Genomic DNA, 25,452 nt, shown 5'->3' with positions numbered 1-25,452 from the left:
GGCAAACAATGAAATGGAGTTGGGCAAAGGTTGGTTGTTGCAGGAGGGAAAACCTGCAAGTGTTTCCTTCTGATACATCAAGGTTTGATTTGCTGCTTGGTCCAACTTTTTTCATTTCTTTAATTGTATTAATTTTTTTTGCATATTTATTTAGCTAATATATAGTGCCCACTTCTGTTGATGTTACTGATTTTTCCCTATTAACCCTGTCCTTACTTTTCTTTAATTTGCCTAAAGATGGTACTACCAGTAAACCTGAGGGTAAGCAGTCTCTGTGTAACTGAGGTGTGTCCACAGTCGTTCTACCCTACCTGGTCTCTGTTCTCAAAGTGTTACCTGGTTCTCATCCATGTTCACTGGTGACCTGCATGAAGTGTTGCATGGTTGTCCTGCTCATTTTGATGCCATGGGGTATTCTTCACTTTCTCTTTGAGCTCCTCCCTACTAAAAACCATTAGTCTGCTTTTATGACTCTGGTCACTAAGTTATTGTGTGGGTTTCTCTATTTAAAGCTCTGCTTCTGGTTCAAGGTGACCTGTGTATTGACTAAAAAAACCTCAACCAAAAAAAAACCCAAAAAACTCCCAGACAACACAAGGCTTGTGATTTCTTTTCTCCTTGATGTGTAAAGGTTTGCTGTGTTTTTCCATCCAAAGCTCAGGTCACAACTGCCAAATGCTTTCGGGAAGAGACTGGGCAGTGAGAGAATTGAATGAGATGATCACATGGCAGAAAAATGAGGACAGTAAACAATGATCTCTAGGGAAGGAATATTTAGTCAACCTCTTTAAACCTGACCTCTCTCTTTTTGTTGCTAACTGTCTGAGTGAGATGGCTTACACCAAAGACAGTTGGAGGAAAGGCTTTTTATACTAGAACACTGAGCCTGCTAGTTTGGGAAGGATCCCAGTCTGTTTTTCTGGCTCGTTGTCAAAACTTGTTCTTTATTTCTTATTTCTTCAGCAAAAAAAGATCACTGGGAAATTACTTTTTCTGAGGTAGACAGCAGTTGGAAACAAAAATGTTTTTTACACAGAATGGAGATACCACACTCTGCAGCAAAGCCTTTTTTCCCAGTGCAAGTCTCTTTTCAAGGGATCTATTACTGTCTTGTGGGACTGTGCTCATATCTTTGATGGCTGCTTGTATTTGGATGTGGTGATCTGAGAAGTGCCACTGTGCTGTTGTGACATCTGTGTTATTTTCTTTACTATTAGTGACACGTTGATTTATTATTTGGAAGAAAAGGTCTGTACCATTTTTGGAAATGGTACTTAGTGTTGAGAGAGGAGCTACATCTCATCTTGAGCAGGAAGTATTTTTGCTTTGTGATCTGTCAGTGATAAGGAATATGAAGTTCACCTGAGACCTGTATTTCTAAATCAGTCATGAGTTAGCTGAAAATTCCAGGTTGTTGTAATAACTGATCTCTTTTATTCTTCCTTTTTTTTAATTGTTGATGTTTTTCTTTTTTTTTTTTCTTTTTTTTTGTCTTAGTTCTCAAACCTATCTATTTTTGGCCTACGTTTGAAATGTTGAGGGTTTAATGTTTTATATGAAATACCAGCTTTCAATCCTCTCCTTGGCTGTAATAATGTTTGCAGAGGCCTGTTACAACAGCTGTCCTGTGCAATACCTCTATTTTTAGTTTATTAAATACTTTATTGTCATGATGCAGAAGGGTGGGGGTTTTATTTGGTTACTGTTTTCAATTCAGTTACATTAGGAGCAGATTGGATTTGGTAAAAATCTGTAATAGAAACCAGCAAGTTGCTTGGGGCAGGGAAGATAGAGATGAACTTTCAGAAACTGAGTTTGCTGTCCCCTCAGTTTTAGATACCAAGTCTTATCCCTTTTTTTTGCCGTAGGATTCTCTCTTCTTTGATGAGGAGGATCAGGGAGAATTAAAACTCAGTATGCTATAGCTAGAGTACTTCAAGAATGAGTTTAATCACTGTTTGAAACTCTTTATCTTTTTCCTTTGAGGTAGTTGAGGCAAAAAACCCTTTATTCAGGATTGAGTGTGTCCTTCACTGAATAATGAAACTGAGTAAGGTCTTCTGCCAACTCTGTGATCTTGCAGATTGAGTCAGGAACCGCAGGGAAGATAAAACTTTGTATTCTTGACATAAATGTAAAAATTAAGAGGGTGGGGTTAGGAAAAAACATCCTCTTGCTCTGGAAACAGAAGGAAACAGGACATAAAGCAGAAATGTCATCTACAGTCGTGCTCCTGTGGTTTGTTTGGGGTTTTTTGCATGTCACCAGTAAGTAATTTAAGAGAAAATTCCTGTGTTATTTTGTGTGGTTCAGCTTGACATTAAATCTGCAGTCTGGTTCCCATCATGGCTTTCTGTAGCTACATTGTAAAATCCTGCTCATTCCCCTCAGCTGGGAGCCAGCATTGTGTGGACTTGGCAGTCCCCTTCCGCTTTGCCCTTGGTTCTCCTCATGGAACAAGATAGAGTAGGTGATGTCAGTGCAAGAATGCCAGCTAAGAGCTGAGTATCAGTCCTTTGGTTTGAAATTGTGACATCCCAACAATTGGCAAATGCTGTAGGAATGCACCTCCTTATGGAAAGGCAGGTGAGTCTGTATTCCAGTGAGGTTCGTGCAGGTCTTCATGCAGTGCACAGATGTGCCTTGATTGCCCAGACTCTTCATGCATGGGGATCTTCTGAACTGTATTAAGGGCTTTACACACAGAAAGAGATAAACCTTTACAGTCTTGATCTTCACAGCCAGTGCTGCTAGGGAGGTGGCCTTTGTGCCATGTTTGTTATACCTGATTAAAAGGAAAACATTAGAAAAGTTTCTGCTTATTTTATCATGAATCAGCTTTTCAAGGAATATTTTAAAAGGCTGCATAATGCTTTCATTAATTAGAATGGTTCACAGTATTTGTGTTACTTTTTTTTCAAAGCAAGCATGAAGTCAAGCCCTTCAGACAAAGCCTTTCTCCAAATGGGAAAGCATAAATGCTGGTTTGACCTGTGATTGGCAAACTCACAACAAAATCAGCAGTTTGCAGTCAGTGGCACATTTTTAATAGTTTTTGTATTCACCAGAAAGGCAATAAAGTGGGGTTTGTTACAGTTTTCAGATAACTTAGGCTCAGGTAGACACCTTGAGTGCATTATCAAAGGCTTTAGGAGTAACACAAGTTGAAAGAAATCACCATTCCTGTTTTCTTCTCTGCCTTAAAGCTGTCCCTTGTCCTTAAGAGTGAGGCTTGATTCAAAGTCATGACTGACAGTGGTACCTTACACAGAATTGCTTGGGTAGTAGGTTTTTTGCTTTTCTTGCTCCATCCCATTGCAACTGCTGAGTTGATTTGGCTGTGTTTGTTTGTGTAGGGTAAAGTGGAGTGTTCACTGAGCCCTCTGCTTTGAAGGGAGATCTCATGTAAAACCCTGAGGCAGCACAGCCTGATGGTTTCCAATAAGGATCAAGTGCCTCTCAGGGAAAATCATTGTGCAGAGTCAGGTCTTTCTGTCATTGCAGAAGTGCTAAATATGCATGGAAACCATTCTGATGGAGGTTGTAAAAAGTTCTTTAAATATTATCTATGTTTTTAGTTGATTTCTGTGTGTGTCTCCCATGTCCGTGTGTTATTTAGCAGTGATACAGCTAGGGTTAGAGGCTCTTTCAGGAATGTTTTTCTCCAAGTGGGGCAAAAACCCCAGTGTTGGGTAACCTAAATGCATTAATATGATCCCTGGAGAGACCATCATTGCCCCAGTGAGTCCATGTATAACTTGTGTGGTTGTAGGTGTCCCTATTCACTGCATGGAATTCATTAAAGTGAGTTGTGAAGCTGTTGCATACCATTTCTAGACTATTTGAAAACCATTTTCTTCAGTGTGATATGCAGACTAAGTGTCACAAAGCCTTTGGCTGTTCTGTGCACTGGGGGTGGGGATACTGCAGTATCCACGCAGAGGACTCAACCTGCCAGGTGAAGCCTCTTGTAAAGCACAAATGTTATCGTAGAATCTTCCTTAATTTGTTCCTCTTCTGAAAAAGAACAAAACAAAACAACCTTTCTAGTTTTAGGCATTTGTTAGACATTTCAGGGTTGATTCCGAACCATAGTTGTAAAGATGAGAATAGCTTTAAAAAATAAAACCAAAACCTCTTAAAAATCCAGAAATGGTTTCTTAACACATTTATGTGGAATCTTTCAAAATCTTTTCTGTACCAACAGCACTGTGTCACATGTCAAATTTAGATCAAGAGCTTTTTTATGGAAATAGTTTCATGGTTTTTGGAAACCATTTTGGGGCAGTCTTTATCTATTCCATTGCTGTGCTGTTGTTGTTCGAATGCAGAAATACTTTTAAAAGCAGCAGAAAAATAATGGTTGTGAAATATGGATTGCTACATCTGTAGTTTGAACTAGATATGGAAACAAACCCACTTGAAAGCAAAGAAGTTTTGGGAGGGGAGGTGTTTGCTTGAATTTAAGAACAAGAAACATTCTAAATAGCTTACTTGATATTATATTTCCAGTCCTGCTTGAAATGAGTTTTTATGTCTGGGTTAGAATGATAGAGATAAAACCACACACATAGTCCTGTGTGCAAATATCTCTTGGATGTGAGTGCAGATTCTTGTTTGCAAATGAAATTCCTGGGGGAATGTAGTAGCCACATTTGTGTTGTATGTATTACCTACTATATATGCAGGTTGTACTTGGTATAATATATATTAAAAATCCATTTGCACAAGGCAAGTCCAGTGCAGTGTTAGTCCAAATGCTTTTCAGCATTTTTTGAAGGATGAGAAAATCTGTATCAGCATTTGGACTCTGTTCTGACTGTGGAAGAAGAGCGTCTCCTCTCACACTGTTCTCTCTGACACCCAGTAGGCCTAAATCAGTGTGCAAATGTACCAGTCCAAAAGGAAGCAGAATTTTGTTCCTGGGCATTTGTTCATTCATTCAGAAACTGCTGAAATTGGTAGGAATCTGTCCACCAGCCCTCATGTGTTTCAAAATAGGGCTGAGTTTTCTTCTTCCAGTCCTGTTGATAATCACATGTTAATTAAGTTTCTCTTAGTTCTGTTTAATTTTTTTAAGCCTCTAGAAATGGTTTCAGAATCTCAGTTCCACTTCATATATTATTTTAGACTTTGTTTTTCATAAGTTGGAAAAGTCACACATCTTATGCCAGTTTTCCCCTTCTTAGTCACCTAATGATGAAGATACAAGAAAAAAAAAACAACAACTTGCGTAGATGCAGAAAAATCCAGAAAATTTTGAGGGTCTTAAGTGGCCTTTGTGTAAGAGGAGGAGACATCAGTCCCTTCTCACCCATTCTTGGCCCATGCACATCACTAAATGTGTCTTCCAGTACTGCCTGTTACTGTGTAGTGTTGAATTTCAGCTTGATTTCCCCCTAGGACTTCCTGCAATGCCAAGGCCTCCCACTGGCCTTCTGGAAGGATGTAAATGAATTCCATTGCTGGTTCCTAAGATGGTCAGGTTTAAATTCTTGTCTTACTGTGACGCCTTCCTGACAGAAGCGAAGGGAAGCCTTGAGGTTTCTGAGAGGAGCATGATGTCTGCCTGCCTCCTTCCCCATGCCTGCCTGCCTTGGAGCCTGTGTTGGGCTTTGGGTCCACCTCATCAACAAGTGACAGGGTGGCTCTGCTCACCTGTGTGGAGCTGTGCCAAACTCGCACGGGGTGGGATCTGCCTTGCAGAGAGCTCTAGAGCTTGCCTCTGGCAGTGCATCAGGCTGACCCTTTGTAAGGGGCAAGAATGCCCTAGAGCAGAGGAATCTGCAGCCTTGCTTGTGGTGAAGAAGACATCAGCAGCCAGTTTTATGGCTGTTGGACCCACGTGGGTTTGCTCAGAGCTTGTTCAGTTGAGCCAGTGGTTAAAAAGTTTTGTTTGTATTTTCCCAGTTTTCTGCTGATGATTCCTTCCTCGTCTATAAACACTTGTTTGAATGTACTTCCCTGTACTTTGCCTACTCAGCTCTTTTAAAACTAGGTGCTGGTAAAGACGTTTAAAGTAGAGCTGTCCTGTAGGCTTTTTCCCTTGCAAACAAATTTACCCTTTCTTCTCAAAGTTAGGCATCTCCTTGTCACTTTGGGTCTAGCAGAAGCTTTCAGACCATGTTGTGAATATTTTGAGAGCTCAGAGAAGGAACATAGCTCCCAACTGCTCTGTCTGGGCTGCTTGCCATTGTCTTGTCCTGCATGTGTGCCTTATGTGAAGTGGGTTTTTTTGGGAGGGAAGTGTGTGTGTTTCCCTGTTCATATATCTCTGTTATGCTTATGGTGGAGACAGAGGGTAGGAGATGAGTATCTATAACCACTGGGTGCAGTTGTCTAGACTTCTCTTACCTGCTGTGGGTTTTTTCCTTTCATTATTGTGCCTGAGCCTGGAAGTCATCCTCTGAATGCAGGATAGTACTGGCATGAGTCCTGAGAAAAGAACTTCAGTCTTGGCTAAGAACTGAGTGGAAAAGTATTGATGGAGGCTTTCTTTGTGTTACTCTTAATTATAATTTCTTTCCCATTAACTAGAGACAGATAATTGAAGCATAGCACTGGAAAGAGCATTCTGTAGGAAACAACCCTACCCCAGGAAGGGGATGAACTGATGACCCCGTAAGCTTTCCTAGCTCAAATTTCAGTGGCTTTTCCATGAGGAAAGGACAGAACAAGGACTGAGAACACTTTGGGACTTTATATCCATTCTTTGCTTAAATAAAGAGAAGTCACACAGAATCTGTTTTCCTCAACACTGATTATGTTAAATAGGGCTCTCCATTACAAGTAAAGTTGCACTGATCTTGGATAAATATGAGGGACCTGTTAACAGCAGGGAAAATTCAATGAGCCTGAAATAAAAGTGTGGTCAGGCTGTGTTGACAGACTGTCACAGGAGTGCCTGCCAGCCTGTGCAGGTGGAGCAGGATATAAAGCACCAGACAGCTAGTTGGAAATCCCAGCGATGGAATTTGGGAGGGCATCTGTCACACCTGTCTCTGAAAGGGTGATCACCTTGTCAGAAAGTAATAATTTGATACAGGAAGCTGCGTTTAGGAGACTTGAAATTTTTTGTTGTTGATCCCTTGTAAAGAAGCTACTATAGAACAGGAGCAAAAGCTATGGAGAGGTAATATTTTTTTTAATTAAACTGGCTGATAGCATTACAGAAAGCAGAGAAGATTTTGGATTATGGGCTGTGGCTGTTTCCACTCCCTCCCCTGCATCTCAGCCAGCATAATAAAAGGTGTTGCCTCTCCCAGAAAATTTCTTTTGTACCCTGGCTTATTGTGTGCATAGTGTGTTAGACGCTGCTGCTGCTGCCTTTGTAAGAGCCTTGTTAACAGCGTGACTGTGTTTGCATCCCTCCAGGCCGGATCCGCACCAGGAGGCAGAGCTCTGGCAGTGCCACCAGTGTCACCTCCACGCCTGCCGACACCCGAGGCCGCAGCCGCGCTAAAGTGGTGTCCCAGTCCCAGCGTAAGGATCCTTTATTCTTGGGGGAGCAGAACAAAGAGTTACTCATGTGTTTCTCTTGAATTGCAGTAGCACCATCAGAGAATTGGGCTCACTTTGGACAAATCGAATCCCACCTAGCCAGTGTGTGCTCCTGCTGCCAAACAGGGCCCCAAATCCCAATGCTTAGTTGTGGCCTTTTTTACCAGTTGTGCGGCAGAATTTCGTGTCACTGTGATGTGTAGCTCTAAATAACTGGCACTGTGTCTGCTGAGACACCCCCTGTGCCTGTAGCTGACTGCTTGCCCTGCCAAGCCTCTCCTGCTTATGTGACTATTTCTGTATGTGTGAACACGTGAGCTGTCTAAAATTAATGGGGTTTGGCATCAGTTGAAAATAGGACATTACCTATTTTGTGTAGATATGAGAAAAAGGGTTCTGCTTTGATTCACATGACACATCTGCGCTCTCTGGCTTCCTGGCAAGGCATGGTTTTCTCCTAGGAGCCACACATACGGTGCTGCTGCATATTTGTCATGTGTATCTGAGGAGAATTTTGTCGCTCAGACTCTAAAAAGGAACTGGGGGGAACGAGAAACTCCCTGTTATGAGGACCTTCAGCCTTGTGAATAGGAGATTGGGATTGTGAAGGACCTGTCTGTTCTGAGGACTTGTCTTGCTTTGTACCCCTATTTGAAAGCCCTTCTCTGTTCATTCTTTCATTGCTTTGCTCTGTCATGCTGAAGGGTTGAAAAAGCTGTTTATAGCCTTGTGTTAGACTGGGAGATCTGCAGAAAGACATAGTATATTGAGCATGGGGCCAAATGGAAATCTTTACATTGAGGTCATAAGGATATATTTGGGCTTTGGGATGCTAATGTAAATTGATATTTTCAGTATTGTACTTAGAACTTATCCAAAGCCAGAAGTCACCTTTTTTCTTAGTTTGGTGAAAAATGGTCAGACCAAATGAGACAAATCTCAGAAGTATTTAAATAATAGTTATTCTTTAAAGGTTTCAAAGATTATGGACCTAATATTTCTATAGAATGCCTTACGAAGATTTCAGGTGGTCATATCTGGACCTGCTGTCTTGGTCTAGTTTGCTGAGTTTCTCAACTAGATGTGATCTTTATCCTTAAACAAATGTTGCATGGAATAATTTACAAATTCAAATATGTTGAATTGGTCACAGGACCAGATTCTCCATGCCCACACAGTGCATAACCATGTTGTAATTTTGCAGACTGGGTTGGGGTGCAGTTTAGAGCAGAACTTGGGTCTTGGTTGACATTTTGCTGAGAAGTTGGTCAACCTTGGGAAGTTTAGTTGCATCTGCACATTAACTCACTGCATTCTGCAGAGGCTTTAGGAGTGACATGTTTGTAAATAAATCTGTGTGTATTGTGTATAGCACAAACCGCATGCTGAACGCTGTATTGTCTTGCTGTCTTTTAATCCACTTTTTGCCTGTCCCTTGGTCTGCCCTCATAATCAAGGATCCAGATCAGCTAATCCTGCTGGTGGTAAGAAACATTTTCCCTTTCTTGCTTTTCCACGTTATTTCCTTCACATTTTTTAACTGCTAAGCTTTTAGCTTTCCTCATTCTCTCCTAACTGTAAGACTTAAATGCATTTTGTTGAAGTCATAAATCAAAATGTGTATGGCAGGGGACTTTGCTTTCTCCCACTGATCAAACATGGTAAGCGTATGTTCTGATGTCAAAGCTGGCTCACTGCTGCAGCTCAAACTCCAGGAGCTGAATTCTTCTCTCAGTTACTTCAATTCCTCCCTGCTCACACCAGTGACTCATAGGTCATGGTGCTGTGTGGAAGACTGGCACCTGTCACTTTGGGGTGGGGAGAATGGAGCTGGCATCTCATACAGTATTGGAGTATATTTGATTGGTTCAGAATGGCTCTGGCCAAGAAATTGGAGGGGGCAAGTAACTTTATACATGTGCTATGGTATTGTTCGTGATGCTAATAGAATTCCCTATCTTCTTACATTAAGACAGAAGAACAATCTTCAACTTTCATTGTACTCTAGTTGTAATAGTATTTGGAAATGAAATTTTTCTGAGATGTGAGATGCATTTCAGCAAGAAATCAGTGTGAATATTGGTTCAAAATGTGAGCTTGCCTGAGTATACTCTTGCAACCCTTTCAAATATACTTTTCCAGGCTGTTTCAGCAAATAAATTTAATGTCAGAAATAGCAATGGCAACCACAGATTTTCAGGGGCTCACATATTCATTTCGTAGAAGAAATGTAAAGTTGCCATGTACTATTCAAATAGACAAGGAAAAATAAAACAGGCCAACTAATCAACTTGCTAAAAATTTTCATCATCTGAAAAATAAATGATTTATGTTTAACCAGCCAGACCTAAGTAAGCCAGCATCTCTGCGAGTGTGAAGCTCATGGGATTTACCCATTATTGTGCTGATCTGTTCAGATGTGGTGGGTTTTTTATTTTCCTTCACTGAATTATTGCAGGAAAGCAATGCCACCACTGCAGTGTAGCACGAAGGTGCCTGAGCTGATTTGCAGCAGGTGACCTGTGCCAGAAGCCAGGGCACTGCAGCACAGCTCTGCACACAGCCTGGCTGGTGTTGCTTTATGAGGAGGTGAGGCAGCCTCGAAATCCCTTGCTGCTGCAGCAAGGCTGCCCCAGCACCTCCACAAGCTCTCCAAAAGCCAACTAGGGTGTTCATACACTGCAGTGTCTGCTTTGGGCTTGATCTACATGGGTAGCAGAGGGTTCCTGATGTCAGTGTTCATTGTCCATGGGCTTTTCTCAGTCTTCTTGAAAGCTTATAGGGAACACTCCCATTAGTTTTCTGAGGGATTTGGATTAGATTCTTACATAGAGTTGACTGTGTTCCAGTTTTGCTGTCAGTGTGTTTAAAATCTTGGGGGATTTTAATTGTTTGTTCCTCGTTTCTGGTTCTCTCCTAGCTGGTAGCCGCTCTAGTTCTCCGGGTAAGCTCTTAGGAAGCTCCTATGGTGGCCTGAGCAGTGGAACATCCCGAGTCCAGGCAGTGCCATCCTCCTCAGAGAAGCGCAGCAAGATTCCTCGGAGCCAGGGCTGCAGCCGGGAGACGAGTCCCAACAGAATAGGCCTAGGTAAGAGCAGTCACTGCAGGGACCTGCTGGCCCATGTGCCTGCAGGAGGGCCTTGCCTCTTGGCTGGGGAACTGTTCATGTTGCTGTTATTCTTCTGAGTTTTTCAGCTGACAAGTTAATGTGATTGTGGTTTGTAGGAGAGCAATTTCAATTTTCCAGGTTGAGCTTATGGTTTCAAAGTAAGCTTAAAGATGTCACGATGTGTTTTCTGTTTGAAAGTCAACATGAGCAATATTATTAGATCAGGAAGCAAGAACAATTGTGAATAACCATCAGAACAATGAGACCTCATTTAAACTTATTCCTAAAATGAGTTGAGCAATCTTTACAGTCACATGGAATCAAGGGCAAAAAGTACCTTCTTGGATTATTTTAGAAATTCTGCATTTTAAATGGTTTGCTTCTCTCATCCGTAATATCCTGGCCACGTCCTTAGAACGCATTTTAGACTTATGTAGTAATTGTTCTGCTTTTGATACTCTCCTCTCAGTGACTGTAATCTGTTATGTAAACATTCTGTAATAGTTTCTTTTTTCAAATTTATCAGCAGACTTTTTTTTAACATCAGGTGAGTAAATATATATATAAAACTTTATGTAGCTGAGTTGAAGTGAAAAGGTATTCAGTGTGCTGTCTGAACATTTTCATTTTTAATATAAATTATTTTATAAGTTTGAAGCTAATGTAGAAGAACATTTTAAATGATACTGATTCTAAATTATTTTTATCTCCAGAAACTTTACCAGTAGATTAAATTTATTGAAATTGTAGCCTTACTGTTGGCAGTTAAATTTGTAACTATTGCCTTAGCAATAGTTTTATATTTTACATTTGAGCTGCATCTTTATTTAGTGGAGGTTGTTAATAAAGAACTATTTCATTCATTCTTTCCAGTATACTGAAATGAGTTTAAAGCACCTGAGTGTATATGCCATTATGATTCATAAAAAATACTGCATATTCATTGTGACTGCTTTTCCAAATTCAGTGTTCTTCTCCTGTCTGCTCTATTTTATGGGCTCTGTATGAATACATTATGCTTTTCTGTTCGTTGCTTTGAAAATGTAAAGTGCCTCCCAAACACAGAGGTAATTGTTCTGCTGTCACTGTGTAGAAGAGCATTGTTTTTTAGGAGGAAGCAAAGAATGGTGGATGGTACCATCACACATGCTTAAGCTGATCATCATATTATGTGGTCTGATTTGAAACATTCTTGAGCACCTGAAGGGAAATTGCCTTGTGTAGAATCCTCACTCTTGGGTTGCCTGCTTTCAGGTATATTACAGGAGCCTTGAATTCTTTTCAAAGAGTAGTTTGTATCATTTCTCTGACGTGCTCCCTGAGAACATAACCAGTGCTTGTTCTTTGAGAGTGGGAGAGAGATCTGACATGTATCAGTGTGTGGCTTTCACCTGTTCCTCCCAGGTTGATGGACACAGCCTGGGTTGAGCTGTTATGGGAACAGGAGTGTCGGACACTTTACTGTTCAGATGCAGAAATTCTTTCTATTTATTGGATTTTGAAAGTTGTAATACTGACCTAGATGGAGATAGCTTTTGAGCTGTCAGCTATATACCATTATTCCATTGTACTTATTACTTTATGACATAGTAGCTAACAGTATTTTATGCTTTTTTATTGTGTTGCTTCAGTCTCTATATTTCCTTGATATTTTATTTTGTTTGTTCGTTTCATTAAATAAACTCCCACTCACCTTGATTCCAAATGGAGAAACCATCCCTGGGGTTTTTCAGGCTCTCCTGGGGCAGTAGCAATAATAGAGCCCTCTGTTAGCATCAGTACCTTGCTGCTAGCTTTGATTTCCATGATGACTACAGGTATCCATGAAGTAGATTCCTTCTGTGTGCTGGGAAGCTTGAAGAAGATTTTGTTTCCCCAGAGGCAGTGCAACAAGGAACATTCAGTGTTCTGAGGTCCTGTGTGGTCACCTGTATGTCTGTGCTTGTGACACTTCAGTTTTAAGCCTGCCTCTGCTGTCTGCTCAGTGAGTTTTACTAGGGGAAGGAGGAGTGCAGTCCATTTAATCTTGAGCATTTCTTTGGGCTCCTTGAAGGAGATCATGTGCTCAAACAGGCGATGTCCATTTCCCATGGATTGAAAATTATCAGCCTGAAGTTAATTAATTCTGTTGGATGCTCTGCAGATTGTGTGGCACAGCTGGATCTGAAAGAAGTGAGAGTTCCAAGACAGCCATTCTCCAAAAAGTGGAGCAAGCACAGCTGCCTATCAGCTTCATGCAGCAGCACTCTTTCTGTTGGTGTTATGCTGTGTACATTCATTGGAAATCTGCAGGCAGTTCTTGACTTGCCTTGCCTGGGTGTTCCCCACTGCAGAGCTTTCCTTTGGCTGTTTGGCAGAATTTCAGGCTCTTTAAAATGCTGGTATTGATGTAAGAAAGCGTCTGCTGATTTTTAGTCTTCACTTAAGAATCATTAAAATTCACACCCTAATGAAATACCAGTTTCTTCTGGTAGATTGGTAAACAGGGGCGCTTTCATGTTCTGCTGGGGATATTTGCATCTCTCGGGTTCCACTGGCATAAGACTGCTTGATAATGTGTTTTAATAATGGTGTGAGCCATGTCGAAGTGCTCCGACTTTCCAGATGAAATTGGTAAAACTTGGATGTACAGTACACATTACAAAGTTGGAATATTATTGGAAACAACCCGTCCTTGTCCTGTCCTAGACTTTCTCACAGCAGAGCTGGCTGTTGACACACTGTCTGCTTTCATGCTGCCTACTCCTCTTAATCCGTTTTGCTACTCATTCACTTGATTTCTGTCCAGCTTTTGGGGGTTGAGAACTCTCCAATTGAGACTTGGTCTGTCTTCTTTGCTTTTGCTCCCTGCACTGCAGAGACAGGCTGTCACAGTGTGAGAGACTTTGCTAAATGACAACACTGCTGGCCTTTACTGCTGGCAGTGTCTAAAGGAAATAGTCTGAGTAGCTGATACAAAATCTTCTCTACACAACATGGTGGTGAAAATGTGAGGCAGGTGCCTGGGAGTCCACAGCAGACTCATCCTTCAGTTCTTTTCAATCCATTTTTTTTCCTTAATTTTATTTTGTATCCAGCAACATGCAATCCTTTTATTTGACCATTAATCCTGAAGTACCCAGTGTTTGGCTTTGGGTGTTCTGTTTGTGCAGTCAGTATTATGCTTCATCTGTAGCATTGTCCTACTAGTGTAGGACAATGCAATTAAAGTGCATTTTCCTCATATTCATGCTGCTGCTGTTAGCTGGTATGGAAGGAGAATCCATTGTGTGCATCCTCTAATTTTTGTAATCATTCACATCTCTCCCTCTCTAAAGAGCCTTTACTGTTTTTAGTACAGTTGTATTATAGAAAAGATGGGCAGATCTTCTCTGTTTATGAGAAATGACTGCTTGTGCAAACCTGATGTGAAGGCTGCCATTATTTACATCTAAGCATGAGACCCAAGAATGAGAAGTTTGCTTCTAGAGAGTCTGCAATTTCAAACCAAGTATTTGTGTGGAGAACTTTAGCGTTACTTTTACCTGTAGTTCACTTGTCAGCTTTTTCCTCTGTACATCTGAGATGGGATTATTGTACTCATGAACCCTAATTTCATCCAGCTCTTATAATTTAGTCTGTCATATTTATTGTATGATCATTTAACTCACTATCATTAGACATTGTGGTGATCTAATCAGCTTGGTTGATAGCTCATCTCACATTCTCTGACATCAGAGGTCAACCATCAGAACCATTAATTCATCGCAGAGATATGAACTTGGTTTTGCAAAACTTGAAGGGATTTGACAAAGCAAGAATCTGGCAGAAGACACTATTTGAATTTTAAAACCCAAATATGAAGGTTTCTATTTTGTTCTGTACTGTTTTGCTTGAAGGATGCTTGAAGGATGTGAGAGCACTGAAGCACTGTAGAGAAACTTCAGCTTGAGTCTAGCATTTAAGTTCTGTATACAAACCAATAGAGATTTTTAAGAATATATATATATATTCTGAAGCATGCAAAATGACATTATTTTTATAAAATTAGGGTACAGTTAAAGTATTAGCATGTTCATGCATATGTACCTCTGCTGTGTTGTCACCAAAGCTGGTAGATTAGGTTTTACTCTGTGCCTGAGAAAATTCCTCAACAGCGATTCCTGAACGCTTGAAATATGCTACTGCCTTTTTAAAAGAGCAAGGGAAATCCCTCTTGTAATTAAATTTTCCTGACAATTAACTGCTGGTTTTTGCTCTAAGAAAATATTGTATTCTTCATCAGGCATAAAGCTTACTAAATAACTTTCTGCAAACATTTTTAAAACATTCAGGGTCTCAAACATCTGCAAGCATGTAGGGTTTTGTACAAGTAAAGAGTATAGTTTAAAGCCCCCCTGAAGTGTGCATAAGTCTCAAACTGTGTGCATATAAAACCATAAAGATAAACTTCTAGAAATGTCTGAGGAGCAGAAGTTAGCTTCTGTTAAATATCTGAAGCTACTGCTCTCTTCAAATTCAAAACACTTTTTAACCTGTCTTTCAGGTATTCAGGTTCTAAATATTTTTTCCCCATTATCTTTCATTGGAGAAACATATCTCTGCAAGTCTGTGCAGTATACCTTTTTTTTCCTTAGGATATTTGTTCAAAAACTCTCCCTGTGAAAGGCAAATCTATGTAAAAACATCATATTGGTATTACTTAAAGAAATTTTTGTCTGCTCATTTGTTCCAGAAGGGTGTTTATTTTAAAATGAAGGAAGAAATATTCCAGAAGGGTTTCTTTCAGCCTCATCTGTTTTGCAACAGTAGAGCTTCCCTAAATGATTGAAGATTCCTGCTCTACTTGAATGACAAAACTTGGATTGCTTAATTAAAAAGCAGACTGTCAGCCAGACATTAACGCTGCTGAAATTTCACATCACAAACACAGCTCAGCATGTAAGGTAGTTGGTTTGTAAAGAGCCTGAGCAGGCTGCTACAAATTGTAATTACTAATGTAATAATTACCATAACTAACAGAACTGTGACTTGACTTTGAGCTTTCTGTCCTCATTAAACTTGTTCACCTTCTCTGAAACTCTCCATGCTGCATGCTAGCACGGAGCAGTCGCATCCCCCGACCCAGCATGAGTCAGGGGTGCAGTCGTGATACCAGCCGTGAGAGCAGTCGAGATACAAGCCCTGCTCGGGGCTTCCCTCCACTTGGTGAGTACATGTAGGCATTGGAGCTTTAAGGGTCAATATTTTTTTTCCTTTTTCCCTTGTTGTGATTACCCTTTCAAGACACTGCTAGGTGGAATGAGCTCTTTTCTGTCCTCTGGATTCCTGACACTCCCCGTTTCCAACCCCGTTTTTTTTTCCCCTTCTGTTTCCTTCTGCATGCTTCAATTCTGGTTCTCAGCACTTCACTGTTAGCAGGGAAATAGCTTAGTTTGAACTTTTGCAATTTTTAGTTTGATTGAATCAGCTTCTATTGGGCTGCTGTGCTTCGCTTAATAACACTGATGGAAATCTATGGGAGGGCAAGCCTGGATTTTCTAGGTCACAGTGAAGTAGTTTTTGTAGCATTGTAGCCTGTTGTTGAGTGACTCAATTATTCATGATTGGATTTTCTTACAGCTAGGTACAGTTACAGTATATAATTTCTATCCTGAATCCTCCAGTGGAGATAGAAGCTCTCTTTTGGTAGAGGTTTTACAGGATAGTCAATCATAATTAAGTTGCACATGCTGTAGGAAACTTTGTCAGGCAGTGTAAAACCAAGGAAAGACTGAGATTTTAAAGGAGCATCATTAAACTGCAGTTAAAGTGTACAGTACAAATAGAAAATCTCATTACACTTACCTTATGCAGAAGTTTTTCTGCACAATGCTGAATACAGCAAGATAGTTAATGTTTCTGATCAAATGCCATATCATATGTTCAACCAAATACATTACTTCTTGTATCAAAACTTGTCATCTCAGACATGAAATACAGTAATCTCCAGACCCTCTTCATTTATGTAGTAATTTATTGAAGAATGGTGTTACAGTATCTATTTTGCACATTGTGACAAAATATAGTTGTATGATGTAATGTGTAAATGGAACAGAGCATAAGTTTTAATATTGGAGAAGCTTTTGGGTTCAATGACTTCATTATATTGAGCTATAAAATAATCTGTTTTACATTATTATCTCAACTTCTGCTGAAAAATGGAAGGAGTTCAACTTTGCACTCATAACTTGGTTCATAGCTCTTTAAGATAAATAGATGAACATTTTATTGATTAGATGAAGCTGATTTCATTCCAGATCTAGAAAAAGACAGTTGATCCATATCTGTAGCTTATTTTTATAGTTAACCTGCCTAGCTTTAATTTTGAATGAAGCTTTTTTCCTCCAGCCAAAATGTATAAGTAAGCTGGGTTTCAGTATTAATTTGTCAGTGTTCTATGTCACTGTGCTGTGTTTTGTTTATTTTATTGAAAATACAGTCATTGAAATACTGCCTTGAGCCCTTGTTCTGAAAAGTAAATGCAGTGTATCAGAACCATAGTTGCTGTGAGCTTTGGACTTCCACCAGTGTTGAGTCTGACTCTTACACTGACTATAAGTGTACAGTCAGTTACAGATGTGTGTTATACTGTTTTATTGTGAGGAAATTGTGAGGAAAGCATAATCTCATTTTAGTTCATGATTTTTAATTACCTGAAGAGTAATGATTTTCAAGAAATACATTGTTATTAGGTCATAAAGGTTACATGGGGAGGAAATATCAATGTAACAACAATAACACAATGTAGTTGTTACCTTATTACCTTTTCTTGTGTTTTCATTGAAAAGCTTTAAGATCAAATATGTTCATGAATTTGTTAATTATGTGGTGTGTAATTCATCTCAAAGAAATTTATATATGTCAGTTCAAGCCAAAACAATGTGGTTCTCTTACAGTATTTTTAGAACCCAGTTCATCTTGCAATAATGCAAAGGTAATATAATCCTGCTGTTCATACTCTGGTTTTCTGCCATTCTTTTTTTTTTTTTGTTTATAAAGATTAACTTGTATATTTGTGAATTATATTTAGAATAACTAAATGGAAATGACAAGACTGTTGTATTTAATGGCATTATGGTCAATGTCAGCACTGACATCCTGTTGTTTTGGGGCGGCAGTACAGGCATACACATGTCTGTGTATCATGAATCCTGCTTCCTAAGTTAGTAAAACAGTCAGCCTCCTTGCAGAGATGTAGGTTTTTAACATTTTTTTGTTATTCTTGTTTCTCCCTGGGCCTTGATCTTACAGTGGTCTCCACAGGGGCACAGTGGCTGGTTTGGGGGAAAGCAATTGTGACCTTTGAACCTTAATTGTGAGGTTCAGTCCATAATCCTGCACTGATCATGCAAAACTTTCATGAGTTTACTTACCACATCAGTGGGATAATTCTCTTCAATAAATGCATGTGTTCTCCATGGCTAAAGGCCACATTACATATAGCTTTTAATGAAGCTCTCAAAGTCAGAAAAACCCAACATTTTTTTCTTCTCACGTTGCTGATTCCTATTTCATTATATTAGTATTTGTGTTTATGAATGCTTTGCCTTAAACGGACGACTTAGAATTTTATGCTGCACACTTATGTGCATAATTGACAAAGCCTATTTGTATTGTAAGGTGATTCTGCTTTATTTTTTCAGTTTCTTGACAGTACTAGTTGTGATGTTAAAGCACCAAGGCCTTCAGTGAGTCTGTGGTGATGAATTGCTTAAATGAACAATCGGTTTCTTGGGTCAGTTGCTTTGAGCTGGTGAGCATGTCCTTTGCTAGACATAGGGAAAACTTCTTTAGAAAGACTAAATTTGTGTAATTTGGGAATGACTGGGCCCGTTCTTCATTTGCTTTCATAAAGAACTCACTTGTATGCTGAAGCCAAGAACTGAAAACCTCTCCAAAGGCATTTTTTTATTGATGTGCTGCTAACAACTGGGAATTGAAGTGGGAGCTATATTTGGCTTAGGCTCCTCTGCTACTGTGTGCACTCCATTGCTTTTAACAATTTGTATACATGTGTCATTCTAGATGGGCGTGTGATGTGCATATTCTCCTTAGCTCTGCATGTACATACTAAAGTTCAAGAAACATGTATGCAAAATTTGTTAAAAGCAAGGGACCTTTGGAAGTAGCAACACTTGAATATGTGTGTACATGTGTTTACCTGGAAAAGAAACCAACCCGAGGACCTGTGCAGTGGTTGGTGACCTCCCTGTATGACTCTTCCTACTTATGTGGTTACGCATTCTCTTTGTTAACGTTGATTTTATTATGCATAGGCTAGAACGTTGTGGAAAAATACCTGCAAGCACAATTCGTAACCATTCCTCATGGCTTCACTTTGGGGTTTAGATCAGACACATCTAAACCCTTCTCTGTAGTTACGTGCTCCACGTTCTCATGACGGCCGCCTGCCAGACCTGCAGGTCTGGAACGTGACTGATGTGCATCGGGGTGTTTTTGCTGAGCTGCACCCAGTTTGGGACTGTTCCAGATGAGTTCTGTCATGCATCGTGTTAATGGCCATGGGGAAGGGGGGAGCTGCAGGCGGCGGCGGGGCTCGCACTGTCGCTGTTCCGCATCCACGCGCGGCGCCATTCCCTGTCACTATGAAACACCTCTGCCGGTGGCGCTCACACGCATCCCCTTTGGATTGTGGCATTTTCTGTCTCGGGTTCAATGTGTGTTAATCCTGTGGGTGTTGCCATTCCTTCTACTTGCAGCTTCTCGACGTCATTCCAGGTCCACTAGTGCTCTCTCCACTGCTGATTCTGTTGGGCAGTCAGGTGAACAAGCGCTAACTGCATGAATCCGCTTCTTAATCGTAGTCTTGTTTTACACCATCTTAACATTTGCCATCGTGTGCATCAGCCAGCACTTGGCATGTGCTTCTCACCGCTGCCGGGCTTTCTGTTCTGCTTTTGTTCAACGTGGCTTTTTGTTTTGAGTTTCATTTATTGGATGTTTTTAATTTTGTGCATTTTAGGAACATTGTGAACAGTGTTTAAACAAAGGGTGATCCAGGGCTTTCTCAATCCTCCTGTAAATTGGATCAGTTGTGCAGCATGGGCTAAATCCTGACTGATGCAGAGTACTTGCAGATTCTTTTTCCTCTTTAGCAGTGTAGCACTTTCCAGTGCCTAGGACAGGATCCCAATGGGTTTTATCCCATTAGTACTAAATATTCTGGACTCCTGTCTCTATTAATGAAAGTTCTTTGTGGAATCCTCTCCAAAATACACAAAAGCAGCAAAAAATAAGCACCTGATGAGCTTTCAGAATGAACTTTGGAGCATAACACATGCTGATCCATCCTTCATATACTTTTCAAGGCCTTGTCTAAAGTACATGGAAGTTTTTGAAAGAAAAAAAAAATCTCTTAATTTCACTGGGCTTTGCATAATGTGACTGATGGTAACATATCATGAGAAAAATCTGCAGATTCCAGTTACTTCTGTCCCACTCCTGTACTGGATTTGCAGTTATGGAGAACCCATAATTCCTTTTGAAATAAGGATATTTTACTGGGAATCTTAAAAATAATTGAATGAGTGCTAGCTTTGGGACAACAGGGATTTAATTGTGGGGACAAAGAAAATGTAGAAGATGAGGGCTTCAGTGTTTTCTTGGAGGCTAAAATCTTATAAGGAATTTGTTATACTGAAAGTTATTTAATTAACACCCTTCAGATAGGGAGTGAAATATGCTGTGTTTCTCATGAGTCTAGTTAAATGGCTGTCACTTAATTAAAATTCTCAAAACATTTCCCTTATCATGTTCCTCAACAGAAATGATGCAAGCTAATTTGACTGGCATTTTTCAGATAACAATTTGAATTTATATTTAACCAAAATAATTAAAAATATTTGAAATAGCTCAGATGTAATACGGATTTAAGCTTTGTTTGCTTTTGACTTCCTGTGATAGTCACTTCATGTTTGGCTCCTGTGGATTGGTACAAAGCATAATCAAATTTTTTATGGTTACCTGTGTGCTACAGAAGGCCAAAATATTCTAAAAAATGGCAAAATACGATTAATAATGATGGTTGCAAATTTTCACCAAGTTTGTAACAAGTATAATGAATGAATCTAGCCAGGGAGATGAGGGAATGTGGCCGGAGCATCATCTGCAGATTTCTTGCCCAGTAACCTTGGGCTTGACTGTGCTGGTTATTCCTGGAGCCAGGTGTATTCCCAGCCCCACATCAGAGATACATTGAGGTCTCTCCTGTGCTCTTATTTCAGCACTCCAGGATGGCAGCAGTGTCAGGGGGAAGAAACCTGGAGTAGTTACTTGGGTGTTGTAAATTCAAAAACACTGAACAAAGTAGTACAGAAGATTCCTGATAGCCATGGAGATAGAAGCCAGCATGCCACACTGTACTTAATGTGTTAAAAAAGCTCAATTTTGTTTCTTTATGCTGGGTATTTAAACTGATCTACAATTGAATTACTTTGTCATTTTGTTCTTCATTTTAATAAAAACCCCAACCAACTATCTTCCCTTTTCTAATGTAACACTAAATTTATTCAAAAACAAATGACTGGTATTTTTCATGCTATGTAGTTTCAAAAGTTAAAGCCAAATTTTGATCTCAGTAACACTTGAGTAATGTAATTGGTTTGGATTTAAATATAAAACCAAGTCCAGAACTTAACAGTTGTAGCCCTTGTACTGTACCAGATCTCATTTATACTTAGGAAAATCCTTGTCCTCTGTACAACTTTATAGTGTGTATATCTCTGTAGTGGTGTCTTTAGTTTCAGTCAGACCTACTGCATTGTCATCTCTGTGCTTCTGTTAAGTGTGCACAGACTTTTCCATTTTAGGAATAAAGCACTGTTTCATCTTCATATTTGAAATTATTCTTTGACCCAAGTGCATTAAAAAAGGGGATAGTAATAACACATACAACTTTTATTTCTTCGTGAAATGTCATGATTTGATTACTTTTTGGCAGTAGTTCTAAGAAATTTGTTTCTTTTTTTTTTTCCCTTGTAACGTGTTTTGTAGAAAATGTGCTTTTGTTGTAAATCAGAAATGTCTTGTCTGGGTACGTAACTCTAAGAAACAGTAAATTTTGATAGGTATCACTTCTGTTGGAAATAAATATTAGTCTGCAGGGTTTTTTTCTTTTCATAATACTTTGAACTTTAAAAATCTTCCCTATATCCCCGCAGTAGCTTAATCTCGAATAAAGCTTTGTAATTAGGACAGTAGAACTGGCCAGCTTCAATCTCTGATATAAATTATGCATGTCAGTGTGAGCTAATCCCTAAAAGATATTTCATTGCAGCAGGTTCATAAAGGAAAAAGCAATGAAATTTTTGATATGCAGTATTTTCCCCAAAAACACATTAAGCTGCTGAATACCATGTTTGGCCTCACTTTTGAGCAAATCCACAATATGGTTCAGCAGTTTGATAAGCAGTATTTCTCCACTGTTAAATTAATTATAGATGAAGTATTAAAAGACCTGTGTGACTTGACCCCACTCTCCTGCTGCTTGATGTGGATCAGCTGAAGGTCTCTTAAATGGGCTCCTGCAGCTTGATCCGTGCACCACTGAATTTGCTGGCAAAACTCCTGTTGGCATGTGTGGGCACAGGGACAGAGGTGTAACATATGTTCCAGGAGGGATGGTCTGAGTCCTCCATGAGCAAACAACAGGAAGAAAAACTTGGAATGTCATAACCAATCTTTCTGCTTATGGACCAGAGCCAGGATCCCAGTGTTTGGTATCTGATTTCCCCCCCCTGCTCCAGAAGTACTCGGCTGCCAGAACCTGGCCTGTGATACTTAAGTTACTGATTCTGTCATAGCTCTGCTAGTGGGCTTTTCTGAATTTGTCTTTGCTAAAAAAACTCCTAGTTTCAGTAACTTTTTTGGTAAACTGGGCAAATGATAGTAAATTAATTAATGTTAGGAGTGTAAATGGCATTTTAAACTCAATGCCATTGCTTTGGATGCCATTGAGAGCTTTGCCATCAAATTCAAAGGGAAAAAAGATTATATTGTCTGCTCAAAACCAGTTTTGATAGAGCTCTGGAATTTAAACTTCTTCTCAAGAGAACCAGAAATTGGAGTCACTTCACAAGTGAGTTGTTAACTTAATTTTTATACTGTGAAGGTGTAGGGGTATATTCTACTGGTTAATCAAGCCTTGAGACATAAAATAGACTAATCTGGTGCTGCTAGTCTCACATCCTTGCCTGAGAGAAAAGGCTGCAGGATAGATAAGTGCTCGAGTATTTTCATGTTCTGACACTGGGCATGGTTCTGTCTCTCTGAAGTTAATGAGAAGCTCTCTTGATTTTTGAGAGTGCCAGATTGGGATGGACCTGTCTGCCTCTGACATTAAAATAAAACTTTGAGACAACTGAGTAAAAAGAAACAGAAAATAAGTACCCTGCTTCCCATCTTAAAATAAATAAATGAAAAGTTGCCCTGAGGATCCAAAATTGCCTCCAACGCCCAACAGGCAATAGTTTGTTTCTTACCCTAATGGCAGACTCTGTGGAGCTCTGGGTAAAAGGGCATTTAATGGAAAAGCACTGTGAGTTCCCAGAGTCTGTGGGGAGAACTACTGGGGCACCTGATTAGGATTCCAAGTGAATGTGAATCATTTAACAATCCCTTTCACTGTTGTCTTTTGTGCAGACCGGTTTGGGCTCGGACAGCCAGGCAGGATGCCTGCTTCTGTGAATGCCATGCGAGTCCTGAGCACCAGCACAGATCTGGAGGCTGCTGTGGCCGATGCACTGGTAAGAGGAAAAATACAAAATGCTTCCAACTCCGGAAAGTGGCTTAAAGTTACCTGTACGTATGTTCTCCTCTTTCTAAATAGCTTTATCCTGATTGTGCCAGTGTCTGATGCTGTAGAGTTACCTTTTGCTGGTTTGACATTGGGTATACTGGCAGCAGTATGTTTTTGCTGATTCCATGTCACTTCTCTGCAGCTGTCGTCAGACAGAGTGCTGTGGGTTGGTACTACAGCTGCAGGATGGGTTGAATCAGCTGTTTGCCTTTCACTTGGCTGTCAGAGGATGTGCCCAGCACTGTGAGGGTGCTCAGCACTCAGGGGGTCAGAGATTTCCATCAGTCCTATTACCTGCATGAAGAATTTGTCAGAAAAACAGCATTCTCTGTTAGTGTCAATTCCTGATCAGGTTTTAGCAAGAGCAAGTTTCTGCCCTGTGTTATTTGCACCTGGGTAGATACACAGAGAGCTCATAACTTGGCTTGCATGGAATCTGTACCATCTCATGCTGTTATGGTGTAAGTTGAATAGTATTTGTCTGGTTTGCTGCTAATACTTTCAAGCATTCACTGCTTTTCCTAGTAAATTTTGTCATTTTAAAAAATGTTGCTGTCTTGTATAATCCTATTGTACTGTGGTATCTCTTGGATAGAACCCAGAAAATATCTTCATCTTTTCAGAAGGCACATGATAAGCCTTTGTATGTACCTCGAATATTTGAGGGAGCGAGGATGTGTAGAGGCAGGAGAAATTATTCTACAGTGCTAGCTGGGTACCCACTGGTCTTCTCCAGCTGTAGACCTGAACGAGGAAAGGATTTCCTGATGTATCTTGAAACAGATCTCTCAGAATCTGTCTCAGATGCACATTAAGGAAGATGAACCATGTTGCCAGTGTTTGTGATAGATGGCCTTTCTACATTTCCTAATTCACTTTCCCCAAGGAGGGCCAACATTTTCCTTTTTATGTCTGATTATCACCCAGCTCATGGCACCTATTAGAGTACTTCCAGAAAAGTGGCCCTTTTTACAAAATTTATCTTTCAAAACAAAGAAAGTACTTGTGAACAAAGAAAGGTAAAGCAGTGTATAATGGATGGGACTATTGCATGTAGTGGTTTGAATCACTAGTGAGCATTTTCATCACCAAATGTAATAGCTTGTGAGCCCATTTCTGCTCTCAGCACTTCAAATTTGCTACCAGAGCAGTTCAGGACATAATTACAGACAATGGTTTGCCTGTGTAAATGAAATCAGCCTTTATCCTTGCATGTGAGCAGCTGCTGAATACAGGTTTCTAAGGGAGGAGAGTGTCACAGTATTTCAATTGACTGCTGAGCCCTGAGATTTCTTTGGGTGTGACTTAATCTTCAGCAAGACTTGGAGTACTCTTTTAAATATTCCAGCTTTGATGTTAAGTAACATTAAACTGAAATGTTAAAATTTTGAAGGGTTGAGCACTTAAAAGGGAAATACTTAAGTCTAGCAGGAAACTAGCTGGTGCTGCTGACTTGGTTGATCAATCTGAATTTGTACAGCTTCAGGAGATGCAACACAATCTTGTTAATCTCTTCTTTCCCACCACCCCAGTTTTCTCTTCATTGCCTTCTGACAACAGGCAACTTACAAAGCCTGTGCAGGCTCCTTTTGAGAGACTGTTGTGATGCCAGCTTTTACCCAGTAACCTTGTTTTCAGAGAGTTGTCTTTTCCATGTAGTAAGAAATGAAAAGAACTTCTCCAAAGATGGCTTCAGCCAAATCCTCAATTGGAACAAAACATGGTGGGTCATTCTGTGACCTCTTCTTCCTCTGTACAATTACTGTTGGATCCACTACTTCTGTTTGAGCTGGACTTGGCCTAAACCCACAGTGTCAATACTGGGAATCATTGCTTGGGTCTGTCAGAAGAGCTCAAAGGGTGATGGAAACTTTGCTGTTAAGTAAGGCCTTTAAGCCAGTGGTGCCAACCAGGGGGTCTTAAAAGAAGCTAATCTTCAAAACAGTGTGGTGTAAGAACTGTGGGTTGAAAGAGAACTTGGCAAGTGAAGTTGATTAAGTGTGCT

The 25,452-nt window shown here is 40.0% G+C and overlaps 1 protein-coding gene across 1 annotated transcript in view; it reads left to right on the top strand.

The window, feature by feature from the left end:
• CLASP1 (cytoplasmic linker associated protein 1) overlaps positions 1-25,452 on the top strand; it is a 170,912-nt gene that overhangs the window by 92,888 nt on the left and 52,572 nt on the right. The window contains exons 20-25 of the mRNA XM_071435252.1: positions 7,375-7,482; positions 8,958-8,984; positions 10,421-10,588; positions 15,689-15,796; positions 19,351-19,413; positions 23,291-23,394. Coding sequence (XP_071291353.1) covers positions 7,375-7,482; positions 8,958-8,984; positions 10,421-10,588; positions 15,689-15,796; positions 19,351-19,413; positions 23,291-23,394 — 578 coding nt within the window. The remainder of the gene's footprint in view (positions 1-7,374; positions 7,483-8,957; positions 8,985-10,420; positions 10,589-15,688; positions 15,797-19,350; positions 19,414-23,290; positions 23,395-25,452) is intronic.

Source organism: Agelaius tricolor, unplaced genomic scaffold (genome assembly GCF_023055355.1).
Source record: "Agelaius tricolor isolate 1412-34295 unplaced genomic scaffold, bAgeTri1.0.p SCAF_10, whole genome shotgun sequence".
Classification (NCBI taxonomy): Eukaryota; Metazoa; Chordata; class Aves; order Passeriformes; family Icteridae; genus Agelaius; species Agelaius tricolor.
The sequence above is the reverse complement of the archived record's forward strand: the minus strand, read 5'-3'. Positions and strand labels throughout refer to the sequence as shown.